Source organism: Podarcis raffonei, chromosome 4 (genome assembly GCF_027172205.1).
Source record: "Podarcis raffonei isolate rPodRaf1 chromosome 4, rPodRaf1.pri, whole genome shotgun sequence".
In the NCBI taxonomy this organism is placed as follows: Eukaryota; Metazoa; Chordata; class Lepidosauria; order Squamata; family Lacertidae; genus Podarcis; species Podarcis raffonei.
The window spans coordinates 98271280-98285397 of NC_070605.1; the positions used below are offsets into that span (position 1 = coordinate 98271280).

Here is a 14118-nt window from a genome sequence, read left to right on the forward strand (position 1 = left end):
CCTGCTGCAACTCAAATTGTGCAGTGATTTGAGCCACTTAAGCATGTGTGTGTGTTTTTTTTTAAAAAAGGTCTGCTTGGATGAATAAAGAACATGCAAGACAACAAACCTGAATCCTTGAATATCCTTATACCATTGCTTGGAAAAAGATATCCTTTTCGCTTTTTTCCACTGCAATTCTTCCCCTGGAATCCAAGACTTGGGAAGAAACTTATGAGAGGAAAGTTTTAGGTTTGACACTGCAGCATTTATTTTGCGAACATAAAGGTCATCTGTTTCGATGTCTGGAGTGCCCATTGTCTTTTCTTCTTCATACTCCTCCTCCAAATAGTTGGAGAAGCCTGAAAGAACGTTAGCTGATGTATGGCATTCCATCTCTCGCTGCAAAGCTCTTCTCTGGTTACTGTACAAAATACCCAATCAAGTTATACTTTCAAACACAATTTGTTGTCGAATACAGAACAGATAACATGTTTGGCTAAAAATTACAAACTTGTGAATGAAGCAAAATTAGTTCTGAGTATCAAAGCACTGCAACTATGCAAGAATGCCATTGTAACAGAAGATTTTTGTTGCATATGACCAAAAGAAAAATGTTAGGAAACTGTTCAAAGCACACACATACACGTGGGAAGTGGTTTAAGTTTCTGTACAGGCAGATCAAGAAACTCTGGCTTCAGAATACACTATTTACAGATAGTGTGTTTACAGATATTTTTTGATAGTTTAGGAGTAAATCATAAGAACCCAGAGAAGTAGACCTTTAACCACATCTATTTCAGCACCATGGGTAATGGGTCAGTGGTACAATGTCTTGAGGATCAAGCATAGAAGAATAATTTTGCTGGGCATAAAGAAATCCAGGTCTAGCAAAAGCTATTTTCACCAAAAGCCTGCACTTTGCCAAATCATCCTGAATAACATCTGCCCGCTTTCCTTTCAACTTCCAAATAGGAATAGACGAAAAGAATCCGTTCTGCGAGTCTCTTCGTCTAGCGGTTTTTTCGTCTTGCGAAGCAAGCCCATTAACGGATTAGCGGATTAGCGCTATTAGCGGCTTTTAGCGGCTTAGCGGATAAGCGGCTTAGCGGCTTGGGGAAAGGAAAAAACCCCCGCAGGAACTCGCAAGACATTTTCGTCTTGCGAAGCAAGCCCATAGGAAATTCGTTTTGCGAAGCACCTCCAAAACGGAAAACTCTTTCGTCTAGCGAGTATTCCGTCTTGTGAGGCATTCGTCTTGCGGGGCACCACTGTACCATCAAACTGGCAGGTCACCTGTGGGGAAGCTAGATGTGCAAAGCCACTCTCTGCTCTGCTATTTTGATTGGAAGGTAAAGGACTCCTTTCACATCTGCTGAGATCAGTCATAATAGGGATGACGCTACAGAATGAGAATTGGTACGCCTGGTCACCAGCTCTACTACAATCACAGCATAAGGCAATGCTATGTAAATTCTTGGAGGGGGGGTAATAATCCAAAGACAAAATAAAGATTTTGTACATCGTTTTGTATTGGGGTGATCAATTTTGAGAAGTTCTGCCATTTACCAGCAGCACCCTGTGTACCACCCCACATTATTTAGGAAGAGGTTCCAAAGGGGCTTTGGGAGAGGCAAAGATGGCTTCAAACGGAAGGAGGGAATGGGAAAAAATTCTTCTATGAACTTCAAGTTAATCTCATTTTATTATCTGAGTAAATGAACAGAATATTTACTCTCAGTTACCTTACAAAAAGAGTTAGCAAGTTATATTAAAAGTCATGTGGGAAAGCAAAAAGAGTGTGTCATATTTTAATAAACAACACATCAATTTAGCAAGCTTAAAAAAAAAAAGAAACTACCAGAAATTGATGGGCACCCTTTTTTAATATAAAAACCTGAAGGTAGTGGTTTTTCTCCAAAATAAAATTGAAACTGATTTCAAAACTGAATATTTAATTGAATTCAATATTTTTGAAAAACTTAACACTGTGTCAACCTTTTAATAAAGGCAACTTCGTTGTTCTGGTGTCATGGTTAGGAAAAGGAAAAATCAGAAGCCTACTGAAGACTCATGAGGCCTCTCACCTTCTGTCTCTCACGCGAAATCCCTCCTTTTCCACGGTTTCTTTTAACCACTGTGTCGTATACAAAGTTTGAAACCCAAATGTGAAATGCAAGGGCAACTCTGGCTAGCATCAAATGAGAACGTAGTACAGTGGTACCTCTGGATACGCACACCTCTGGTTGCGTATCCTTCGGGTTATGCACGCAGCAAACCCAGAAGTATTTTTCTGGGTTTTGCCATGCGCGCATACACAGAAGCACTCTACCACACTATGCGCAGAAGCGCTCTACCGCGCTGCGCGCATGTGCAGAGCAGGCACCTCCGGTTGCGAATACCTCAGGATCCGACCGGAGTTCCGGAATGGATCCCGTGCGCTGTACCTGCAAGCATAGTTAAAGCAAACCATAAACAGGAAGGGGAACAGAATTGCACAGAAAGAAGGGGAAGATTACATGCCCTCATTATTCCCCTGATCTCTACTGACAATGGTATGCTTGCACCAGGCCTCTTCTGTAGCGCTAAGTTAACATTTGCCACAATGGCAACATTTAACACATTTAACACCACACAAATACCTTGAAAATGTTCCATCTGGCTCCGTAAACACAGGACTTGCCCAGCTTCTTCTGTTATCCTCATTCTTCTCTGTTCTTCTCTTCCTCAAGGGCGCTGGCATGTATGTTGGTGGTTTAGCTTTGCTGGGTAAGAAACGATTGAACTCTGCAGCAGGCTTGGGTTCAATCAAAGAAACTCTGCGGTACGACATGTCATCTTTACTGGGATCATGCATTCTTGCGCGTGTTTCAGAATCTGTGTCACTTTCACAATCTTTTAAACAAAAACACACAGAAATCCTCTAAGTTGAAATTTCAGCATCAGAAGTTTATTCTGTTATAAGCCAGCGCTGACCTAAGCCCTCTTAAGATTTTTATTGCAAATAGAGCAAGAGAATATTTTTAGATGCTTGCACTGATGCTGTATGGAAATTCACCTGGCTGAACTTTGGTTTGCCTAGTTACGTTGCATTAATTACATCATTTCCTCATTCCCACTTGCAAAATGAACTATTGATCTCAATGATTGTGCTCTATAACTGATGCTTCTTCATAGAAACCACAAGACCAATAATATTAAATGAAAAACCCTCTCTGAACTGGAAGCAACTTCTTCAATTTATTTCTCAGTGCCAGAACAGACGGTCAAAAATCACATACTGTGCCACGAAACTAACAGAGAATGGCAGGCCAGAGGTCACGAAGTCCTTACGAAACTGTTTATGAAGTCTCTGTTAATATTAGCATAGTTACCAAAATGGATTTGTTGCTATTGTGAACAGCTATTCAACTGCGTGCCTGGGTGTCTCACACCCCACCACCCAGCCAGTCCTGGGAACAGTAAATAAACAAAATATGACAATGTACATTTTGGGTCAGATCAGGCCACAACTTTATTGACTGAAGAGGTAAAGAGGTTTGGCAGAGGCACTGGGTAAAACTAATGACTTCCACCTCACCTGCCAGATGTATTTAGTATCTGGGGTCAAATTGGAAGTGAGGGAGTCCTATGACCTATCTATTATCAACTGCCCATTCAATTTCCTTCAGTCAGTTGTTTGATAGCTAGCAAACTTGTTTAAGGGAATGTTCTTTAGCTGACATTTGTCTGGAAAACCTCAGGATATTTAAAACTAGGAAAAGACTGATCTGATAAGGCAAAATGTAAAAGCATCTAACCCTTACAGCTTTTGTTGTCCTACTTCTCTCAAGCAAATATGGCTAGTAAGATTTTAAAGAATATTTTACCTTCACTGCCACCTTTCAAAGTTACGTCTGATGAAAAGCTTGCAGAAGATCTTGAGCCAAAGGAGTCCAAGCTATCAAAGGAATCGTCTCTCTTATGGCTGATAGATGACGAAAGTGAGTCACTGCGTTCAATATACCAAATATCTCCGTATCCGCTATCCCTTCCACTTCGTTTGGGACTGCTGGATTCTCCAAGAGCCTGCAATTAAAAGTTGTTGTTTGTAATTAAAAATAATAATAATTATCAAAGGATTTTAGCGATGATAATTTTGCAACATGTTCTGTTTGAGTGACATGAATGGTGTTCTTCTCAATGGAAGCTTATAGCATGGGGAAATATGTTTAGGAAACTTGAAACAGAGAAAAAACCAGATATAATTACTACTTTATAATTACTGCTGAATGTGAATTATAACTAGTAAAGTTCTGTATTAATATATAATTGTGCTTGTGAGTAACAAAGCATTGTGCTATGGATCTGCAAAATGACACTCTCACGGCCAAATCCATTTCTCCAGTTAGCAGCTCCCTCTCCCAAAATTGCAATATCAGAAGTGAAAAGTCATGTGCGGAGCAAGGCGAGACTATAGCCATTAGACCTGTTGGCAATGCATCTGGAGGTTCAGGGTAGATGTGAGGCTCAACTCCCCATTGCTCACTCCCTCTTCTAAGTGGCCTCCTATAAAACTAGCAGCTGCCAAACTGGGTGTCACACAGATGGACAAAAGAACATGCAATGTTTATTATTATTATTATTACTATTATTTTACTAGTCTGCCTTTTTGCCTGCCCAAGGTGGCTTACATCAATAAAAGTACCAGTATACAAAAAGGAAAATTTAAAGCTATAGATTCCCCTCTCCTCAAAAAGTAGAAAACTGAATCAGATAAAACATGCTCAGCCGGTCAAACATTTTTTTCCACAGCAATAGTAGATAATCTTTGCTGAAATTACTTTTCCTTCCATGAATGCCTTACCTTTGTCAAGGCTTGTCCTAGTAATTTCTCAAAGGCTTTTAAATTTAGCTGTGGGCCATTATAGTAAGGGTTGCTGTGCGCTTTCCTGCCCAACCAATATAATGTAATCAAAACCTAAATTTAAAAAGAACGAAACATTTATGAATAATGATGTGAAGCCAGACAAACACAAACACACACACACACACACAAAAATTATGCCAAACGTATGTTTATTATAAAACTTCTTACTTTCTTGCTTCCAAGACAGACATTTTTAACACATTTCCTCAACTGCTACCTGCTATTAGCATAAAAGCATACAAAAAGCCTGCTAGATCAGACCGGTGATCCATCTAGCCCTTCCCCGTTTTCACAACAGCCAATCAAATGCCTATGAAAACCCCCAAAGCATTTCTTAGTGGCCTCCCCATTTTCAGTTCCCTGCAACTGGCACTTGGACGCCTCTTGTCTCTCTGTCGCTATGGCTAGCAGCCTTTGATAGCTTTATCCTACATGAATCTGTATATTTCTTTTTTAAAGCCATCCGAGTTGAAGGCCATCACTGGGGTTTTTTTTTTGCTTTTTTGTGGGAGCAAATTCCACATATTGACTGTGCTGTCTGAATAAAGGATTTTCCTTTTCATGTTTTCCTTATCAGAGGCCTTCTTCAAACTGATGACTAAAGCTAGCATTTTCTGGCCAGTTTACAGGCACGTGTCCTGGGCCCCTTGACAAGCACCGAAAAAGGTTTGCAGCACAGTGAGTGTAGTTTGCATGCACAACATGCATACTTTGGAGGGTGAAATGGAGCAGCAAACATTTTCCATCGCTCCCCACACTTTTCTTGCCACTACACTGGTGCAGAAGGAAAAACTCCCAAATTATACTCACATACAGAGGTTTGAACAAAACATGATGGCCTTGAAATAAGCAGCATATCTATTGTACTGCATTTACTGGCACAACTGTTACTGAATTGGCCAAGTCCATTCAGAATTCAGTCTTAAAAGAACTGAAGTCAGCAAACTGCACAAGCACCTGAGGAGAACTCTTACTATTATTTTTAAAGTAAACATTGTTCAAATAAATGAATGCATATGGTTTGCATAATTCCTTGTTACATTTACATAACATAATTTATTAGTGTCATTTGAGTTCTCTTGGAGCAGAGTTTGGTTTCTTTTGTTCAGAATGGCTTATTTCCTTTTAACACAACATTACTAAACCTACATTATACATGATCTGCTGAAATTCAGATTGTATCAATGCAGCTTACTGCACAAATATTATCAAACAAAAGTATGCAATAATGTTGTCCAGCTTTGCATACGCTCACCAGAGTGAAACATACACACAAACCCCAACCATGATATAAGCAAACAGGCCTTAGGTCCAAGATAGTAAAGGGAGACCCACTTACCATCTGGAAAGCAAATTGCCTTGGTTGCATGGGGTTTGTAGGTATGTTGTAAACCTATCTAATAAAAAGCACCGCACACACTACATTTAACTAGATTGTGCCATTTGAAGGGTCTCTCTTCCTATTGCTTGACCTCTTTCAAGAAGAAGAGAAAGCTCAGTTAACTAAGCTAAAGGTCCAAGTTTGTTTTTTAAACCATCTGCATGTGTGAATCAAATAATGAAAAGAGAATGAGTCTTACATTTTTCACTCTTCTGTTAGTCTCTTCTGGTCTGCAAAAACACACAAACAGTAACATGTCAGGCATATATTAAATCTTTTAGAATGACTAATACCAAACAGTACTGTAATTACCGTATTTTTCGCCCTAAAGGACGCACTTTTCCCCCTCCAAAAATGAAGGGGAAATCTGGGTGCGTCCTATGGGGCGAATGCAGGCTTTCACTGAAGTGTGGAGAGCGAGAGGGGCCGGTGCCCACCAACCCCTCTCGCTCTCCAGGCTTCAGGAAGACATCTGCAGCCTAGGCAGCCCTGCGGATAGCAGCCTGCTTCCCGGAGCGTCGGGCGCCCTGAAAGCAGAGCGCGCCGGACAGACATCCGCAGCGTGGGGAGCCCTGCAGGAGTTCCCCGCAGGGCTAACCACACTACGGATAGCAGCCTGCCGCCCGGTGGGCGGGGCGCCCTAAAGCAGAGCGCCCCTCGCGCCGGGCAGACATCGGCCAGCCCCACAAGCTCGGGGGACAGCAGGGAGGCGCAGCGCCGCCATCCCGCTGTTCCTCGACCTGGTTAGGTTTCCCCGACCTGCTTTTGGGGGGGAAATAAAGGGGGGGGGGAATTCCTATATTTCCCCCCAAAAAAACTAGGTGCGTCCTATGGGACGGAGCGTCCTATGGGACGAAAAATACGGTACATAGCAAAACTGACTGCTCAAGTCTATTAACATGCATTAAAGTACAGATTATCAAGACACAAGCCAGAGAAAATACTATTCTAAAAATGCAGAATTCTAGTTGCCTCTATGAACTTTCCTTGAGCTTTCTGGTCCAAAAAGTTATGGCAAGCTTTATGGCAACACCTCTACATAAAAAGGAAAGCAACGCTAATTGATCTTTGAAACTCTAAGCTACAAGTCCTCAGCAGTGATAGAAAGGATGAAGATATAGCACTCTAGAAGCAATTCAGTTTCACTATAGAAATAAGAAAAGAGCAACTGTAATTTACTGTGAGGAAATATGGGTCATCTAGCAAAATATGGGTCATCATCACACAGACGGGGGTGGGGGGTGGGAGTTAACATCCATTGTCCTTCTTTTGGGAAAAGGACATAAAATATAACTGAAATTTTGTTATAACAATGGATGGTTGGAAAGGCAATACTTGTTACAGCAAATGCAGAGACACATTTACAATCATTTAGATGTCTAATGTGAATTCATCTTATTATAATGTCAACAGAATGTGAATTACTTTACTGAAGGTTATGTTCATTTGAATATAGCTGGTGAACACATTACCATCTCTCCATAGGGATGCTATCAAAAATGGAACTACCTGTAGTAAACAACTCTGCAAGAACTCACTTGTCCACATCATGTTGGAGTATGCTTGCAAACATTATAGGCCGTGGAGGAAACAGTTGTTAATACAGAGGGGCTATTTTTGGCACCATTCTCATGGGAACATAACCTGAAACAGCTAGTAAGCTAGACAGAGGCCGTATCATTTTCAAGAATGGGATTCACTTAAACATGAATCATGGAATCTGGCGGGGAGGGGCAAGGAAGTGACTGTGCAATTTTCAATTGTTGCCCTGCAAAAATGCAAGGAGGCCAGTTCCATGCTTCTGAGTAGTCTTAAGTTCCTTATAAGGAACACATAATGGAGATTTGTGATCACTTTCTAATGCCTGCACATTTATAAATACTACAGAAATAATGCATGGAAGGAAGTCTACACACACATAGAACCAGCTTTTAAAGCAGCAGCACTCTCTCAAATCGAGCAGGATGTCTTTGTAGGTCCCCAGTGACCCTCTTTACCAGCTGAAATATTCAGAATTATCTGCACTTCACTCCCTGTGTTCTAATCACCAGATTGTTTCCAAGCTCCAGCCAAGCAAATGGAGTTGTGTGTTTTTATCAGCTAGCAACCTTCAAAAGGCCATCTGTTTAATTTAAACAAGCGATCTCTAGAAATCAAGGGAGTTTATTTTACTATTTGCTATTTTTTAAAAAAGGTAAACTCTAGAAGTATGGACACTTCTTGCTTTTGTAAAAAGGAGAGTGTGCTTCACCCTTGGACAATATTACAATTATAGCTAGAATGGGTCTGTCCGTGTGTGTGTGTGTGTGTGTGTGTGTGTCAAAGGCCAGGATAAAGAGGTACTTCTATGCTTCTCAGTCATTGCATTAAAATGCAGACACTCAATGTCTCTTACAATTCTCCCTAGGAGAATCACTGCCACCCTTGATACATAGAATGGAATCTCCCCAAGTAGTTACTGAAGCTGGGAGGGAAAAACTCAACCATTGCGCAATATACCTTTATGCACTCAACATTCTGAACATTTTATTATCTCCCTCAAGCATGAACTTTACAAGAACCAGCGTTTGTTTTATCAATACCACACTAAAGGAAGTGAAGAAAATTTAGCTTAACACTACGTGCAAAACAGTCCAGTGCTGCAGACATCGGAGTCGCTGTTCTTAGGAAGGTCAAACTATAGGGACATACAGAACACGAGAGAGCTGAACAGGAACTCATTTGGTTATCAAAGTGGGGGCTTAAGACTGTGTTTTCTATCAATACTATACAAATCCTACATTAAAAAAATTATATAATATCCCTTTAAAAACTTTGTTTTCAGCTATCAGCTTTCAGCTGATTTTTCTGCCTTCCTTTACCTACTTAAATTCAGATTCTGCCAAAATGCAAAGCTTAGCATGTTTTACAATATAAAAGGATCCAGGAAGTTAGTCTCAAGGTGCCATCGAACACATTCTTATTTTCTACCTGAGTGACAGCCCTTTGTCTGCCTGTCTGGGAGCAGGGACACCTCTCTTATTTGCTGTGCCCTGGGTGACTTTTAAGATCTTTATGCTCAGCTAGGAAATATGCTAGGCAATATCTAAGACCAGAGCTTGACTGTACCGTCCTCCAATTGCCTCCCTGCAACTAAGGTATCTTCACTCACCCACCAGTGTTCCTGCAATGCAGTCCAAACAGCTTTTGAAGTTCATCTGCCTGCCTACACTGTCCTCACCCTTGGACAGCTGCACATTCCTTCCCCCGCCAACAGCTGACTCTCAAATTGATCTCTGAATACATGGCCAGTCAGTTAGCAGAGATGTGGGAGTGCTTAAGCATCAATCTGTTGGGGGCCCCAAGGCAGCCTCCTGGAAAATATGCTAGGCCAGGAAAGATGGAAGAGGAAAGCCCAGTCTCACCACACGAGCACTTTTGGCTAATATTTTATATTAACTTTAGGAACTTGACAACATGGGCCTCTGCCCACCTCCAAGAGCATTGGAAATTTAGAAGGCTGGGAAAGCATTGAAGGAGTTCACAAGTTTGAGCTTGCTGGCTATAGTTAAAGCTCATGGGATGGAATGGGGATATTAACATGTGCAACATATTTATCTATGAATTTTAAATTCAGCATTTTAGGCTTTTAATTCATTATTCGCCCTGAGTCTAACCCAGGGGTCAGCAACCTTATTTTCAGCCATGGGCCAGTCCACCGTCTCTCAGACCATGTGGTGGGCTGGACTATATATATTTTTTGGGGAGGGGGATGAACGAATTCCTATGCCCCACAAATAACCCAGAGATGCATTTTAAACAAAAGCACACATTCTACTCATGTAAAAACATGCTGATTCCTGGACCGTCCATGGGCCGGATTGAGAAGGCGATTGGGTTATGACCACAGGACCAGCACAATCCCTAAACTTCAAGTGAGGATACAGTATTTCACATCAATGCACCGCAAAGGGCAGAAGAAGAAACAAATTTATATTTAAAACCTAGGGAATTGTGCCTAACAGTGGAAAAGATCCATGGCTTCTTGCTGAGTCTCCTAGAGTTTACCCGCCAAGCCCATTTCCCGCCTCTGTTTCCATGCATTGTGAATATGAATACTGCAGTAGCTCACGATAAGTGAAACCATGTTTATTTTCAGAATAGTTTTGATGCAGCCCTTTCACCCCCGGACAATAAACCAAGGCAGTGTCAAATCACAACAGGGTTTGTTTCTTTCCTGCATCAAACAAACAAAAACAAAACCCGCGCCCCCCCCAAAAAAACCTTCCACCTTAACAGCTGTTGGAAAAAGCAACCTGAGAGTCAAATGGCTTATCAGTAGAAAATACTTCACGTACAATAGTTTATAGTTATGGTCATGTGCGTTTTTGAACCCTGGTCTCCCAAGCTCCTAGTCTAACACCACACTGGCTCTCAACAATTTAACATGTCTGCAACTGCTAGATAAATTAGGGAATTTGTGTTAATGAGTTTAAATGGTATGGGAATTCAGATTCTAGGCTTTTAGCGCACTAAGAATACTTCTAGAAGACTGTGCCAACTGGCAGATTTATACAAGACATTTTGTACTCTTGTCTAGTGAGATACATGTGTCCTATGAAGTCAGTGGGGCTGAAATCTAGATAGCATGAAAAAAAAACGAGGCAGGGTGCAGACAAGATAAGCAAGGCCTTTGACAGGAAACAGTAGCAAGCCAAGTCTTTGGCTCAGGCCAGAGATAAAGTTCAACACTAAAACTAGTCTATCAATGTTCAAGATGCTTTTTGCAGGTCTCGTTGCTAGTGATCTTTTATTCTTCTCCACTGGTCAGACATAAAATACCTGCCTGACATTCTGAAAACCACAAGCTCAGAACTCGCTGTCTACTCAAGCACAGACTTTGAGAAAACAAGTTTGTATGTGCAGTGTTTCACCCCCTCTGAAATAAGGATTGCCTTCAAAATGTTGAAGAGGCAGCAATCAACACATTTTTGGGAGCTTTACATAGAAAAATCCAGTTATGTTAGTCATTTACTGGATTTTAGTTGCAATATAGAGATAACAGCCACTTTGGGACCCATATGGTGAAAAGTGGGGTACAATTTTTTTTTAATAAACATGCAGACTTTGGCTCTCAGCATAGCCTTTCCTGTCAAAGCTGCATTTTATATTTTAAATATGTCAATACTATGTTGGTACAGTAGTTGATTTTTGATATTGGACTTTTGTCTTCCTGCTTGTTTTAGCTTGTTAAGAGTGTTGCAATTTGATCAGAATCTTCCCATCACCCCGCATACATGAGTAACAAATGAAACCCCACACCCTGAAACTATGGAATAGTTCTCACTTCCTACCAGTTAACATAGCAAGTTGTTTAACTAGATTACACAAGGAATGAAAAAGACAACAAATAAAGATTGTGCAACAGCAGGCAGCCTAGCATGTTTCTTATTTTTAAGATGTATAGATTGTTTCTCTCTCCAAAAGCTGCAGTCTCAAAAAAAGGAATTGATTTTGTATGTTAGGTAACTGCAATGAAGTCTGTGTTGTTATGTGCAGCGGGATCACATACAAAAGTATTAATAAATTGTATGCTTTAATAATACAAAAGCATTCTAAGATTACAAAAAGTATAAACTTAGACATTGTTCAACTTGAATGTGCTCAAGAAACTAAAAGCAGATATTCCATCAGTTTGTAAGAAAGACAACAGAGATGTCATTGATTTAAAAACAAACAGAAAAATAAGGGGGAAATGTTATGTTCAAACCATCCATTTTATCCAATAGGGTAGAGAAAGAAGAAGAACTAGACATTACAAATTATGGGCTGTAAGTCTGGAGAACTTGACAATTTTTCTAAATGCCAAAAAGCAGATTGAAATACAAAGAGTGGATATAACAAAGAGTGGTTAAAACTATTCAAGATGTCAGGAACAGATAACTATTTCATTAGTGGGTGCATCTAATTTTATGCCTACTTAACTTTGTTGGGAAGAAATTCATTCCTTCTGCTGTGAGGTTTCAAAATGCTATTTGTGCTTATTCGTGTTACATAGCTAAAATAAGTGGCATAATGCATGCAGTTTCTATTCCAACGTTAGGCAACTGATTTTGGGTGTCATGAAGGGACACCCAGATATTGTATTTTTATGGCAAGGTCATTCTGGGATTTTCTGCTTCAGGTGCCAAAATAACTTGGCTGGCCTTAGATGCTATGTACCTTGACGGGGTATGAATACACATCATTTGTTACTCTGCCTTAGGCAACAAAATGTCTTGGGCTGTCCCTCTACACAGACCTGAATGTATGTATTTTGATCATTTTAATTACAGCAGAATCCTGGCTTGACACAGTTCTATGACAGAATGAACCAGATTTCTTCCTTTTATACAACTGGAGCACAACAATCCATTAAGCATTCTATCAGTTAATATGGTACTTGTTTGTACTTAAGACCATTAACCTGAACTCTGGAAAACAAAACTGGGGTACAAGAGATGAAGAAAATGCATTTCAAAGTGTTCCCACCCCGTGTCTATTTCTAGGATTGTTTGGATCTGCCAAATCTTATTTTGCAGAGCCTTAGTTAGGTGATCTTGTGGCCCTGGCAGAACCATCCAGATTGCACCCCCTAGCCATGGACAAATTACCTCTTCTTTCTGCCTCTCCTCCAAACCCCCCCCATTCAATTCACCCTCTGTTTAAAACCTTTTCTTATGAGGCAATAATCAAAATTTATAGACATATTTATGGACATATTTTTAGCCGATTTTGCGCGCCCCCTCACTTGCACCCCCAGCAGGGGCCCACTTAACCACCCCCTAGCTATGGCCCTGCTACCTAGTACAGGAAATCAGAGTATCAAAGAAGGCTGGAAATCATATTATTGCCCACTTTAACTGGGAAGTGGCATCCATCTTTTTTAAAATTATTATTTTAAAAAACACCCTCTACTATATATTTTAAAAAGAAACTAAAAGGGAGAGCAACTAAACATGCTTGTTTTACCACCACCACCTCAAGCTTGTAATTGGCATGGTGTTATCAAGATGTCCCAGAGTTAAAACTCATACTGTAACCCATATGTCAATACTCAAAACTGTAATTTCACAAATGCTGCCGAGGGTTAGAATCAAAGGCATATTTTAGAAATCAACAAAAACAATGAAAATGTGCTTAAGAAGTCTGACAAGGTATATGTGTTTCAGTAGGAAACAAAGTTCAAGTATTTGCCATCCAACATGAAACTCAGACTGTTTCAGAACATGCAAAGTTGTTGCCTTCCAACTGTTTACAGTTAACATTTAGTGTATTATGACTGATTGCTATATTACAACTGACTATACTATTTCATAATAGGGGGCACAGGATTCAGACTACCAAATCTAATTATCTCTAAATCTTGTGAATAAAATCTAATTCAAGCTTGTCAAGGTCATAAGACATTCCTGCTCCTGGCACAGACAGACAAATATTTCAACACTGGGATGCATATGGACATTTTAATGCAATCCCTTGCATGGCATCAGATCAAGTCTCATAACAGGATGAAACTCCTTGGATTTTGTATAGCCTTGGATTCTTAATTTTTAAAAAAGAAATGCTTCCTAGAAGTTTTGACTGGTATTGCTGGGCAAAACACATGCAGTCGTGGAACCATTCTTGGCTCAGTATGGATGACCCAAACCAACATGAGACTAGTTTGACAGGTTTCTAAAAACCCAGAGACGAGGAAGGAGGAGCAGTAAAATACAGCCACAGCAAACAGCATGTTGTGCATCCAATTTAATATATGACTAAATAGAAATTAAGAATACACCCCAAAATACTCAGTCATTGTGCTCCTGTAAATGTCACAGTCTCTATA

At 40.3% G+C, this 14118-nt stretch overlaps 1 protein-coding gene across 14 annotated transcripts in view; it reads right to left on the reverse strand.

The window, feature by feature from the left end:
• The window catches only part of LMO7 (LIM domain 7), a 146012-nt gene that overhangs the window by 50205 nt on the left and 81689 nt on the right, over window positions 1-14118 (reverse strand). For 10 of the 14 annotated variants that reach the window (XM_053384650.1, XM_053384640.1, XM_053384648.1 and 7 more), the window contains exons 6-10: window positions 6469-6499; window positions 4826-4939; window positions 3849-4047; window positions 2622-2874; window positions 110-403 (exon numbers count right to left, since the gene is read on the reverse strand). In XM_053384650.1, the coding sequence (XP_053240625.1) occupies window positions 110-403; window positions 2622-2836 (509 nt within the window). In that variant the 5' untranslated portion in view covers window positions 2837-2874; window positions 3849-4047; window positions 4826-4939; window positions 6469-6499. The remainder of the gene's footprint in view (window positions 1-109; window positions 404-2621; window positions 2875-3848; window positions 4048-4825; window positions 4940-6468; window positions 6500-14118) is intronic. The other 4 variants (XM_053384651.1, XM_053384652.1, XM_053384653.1 and 1 more) reach the window with 2 other exon arrangements.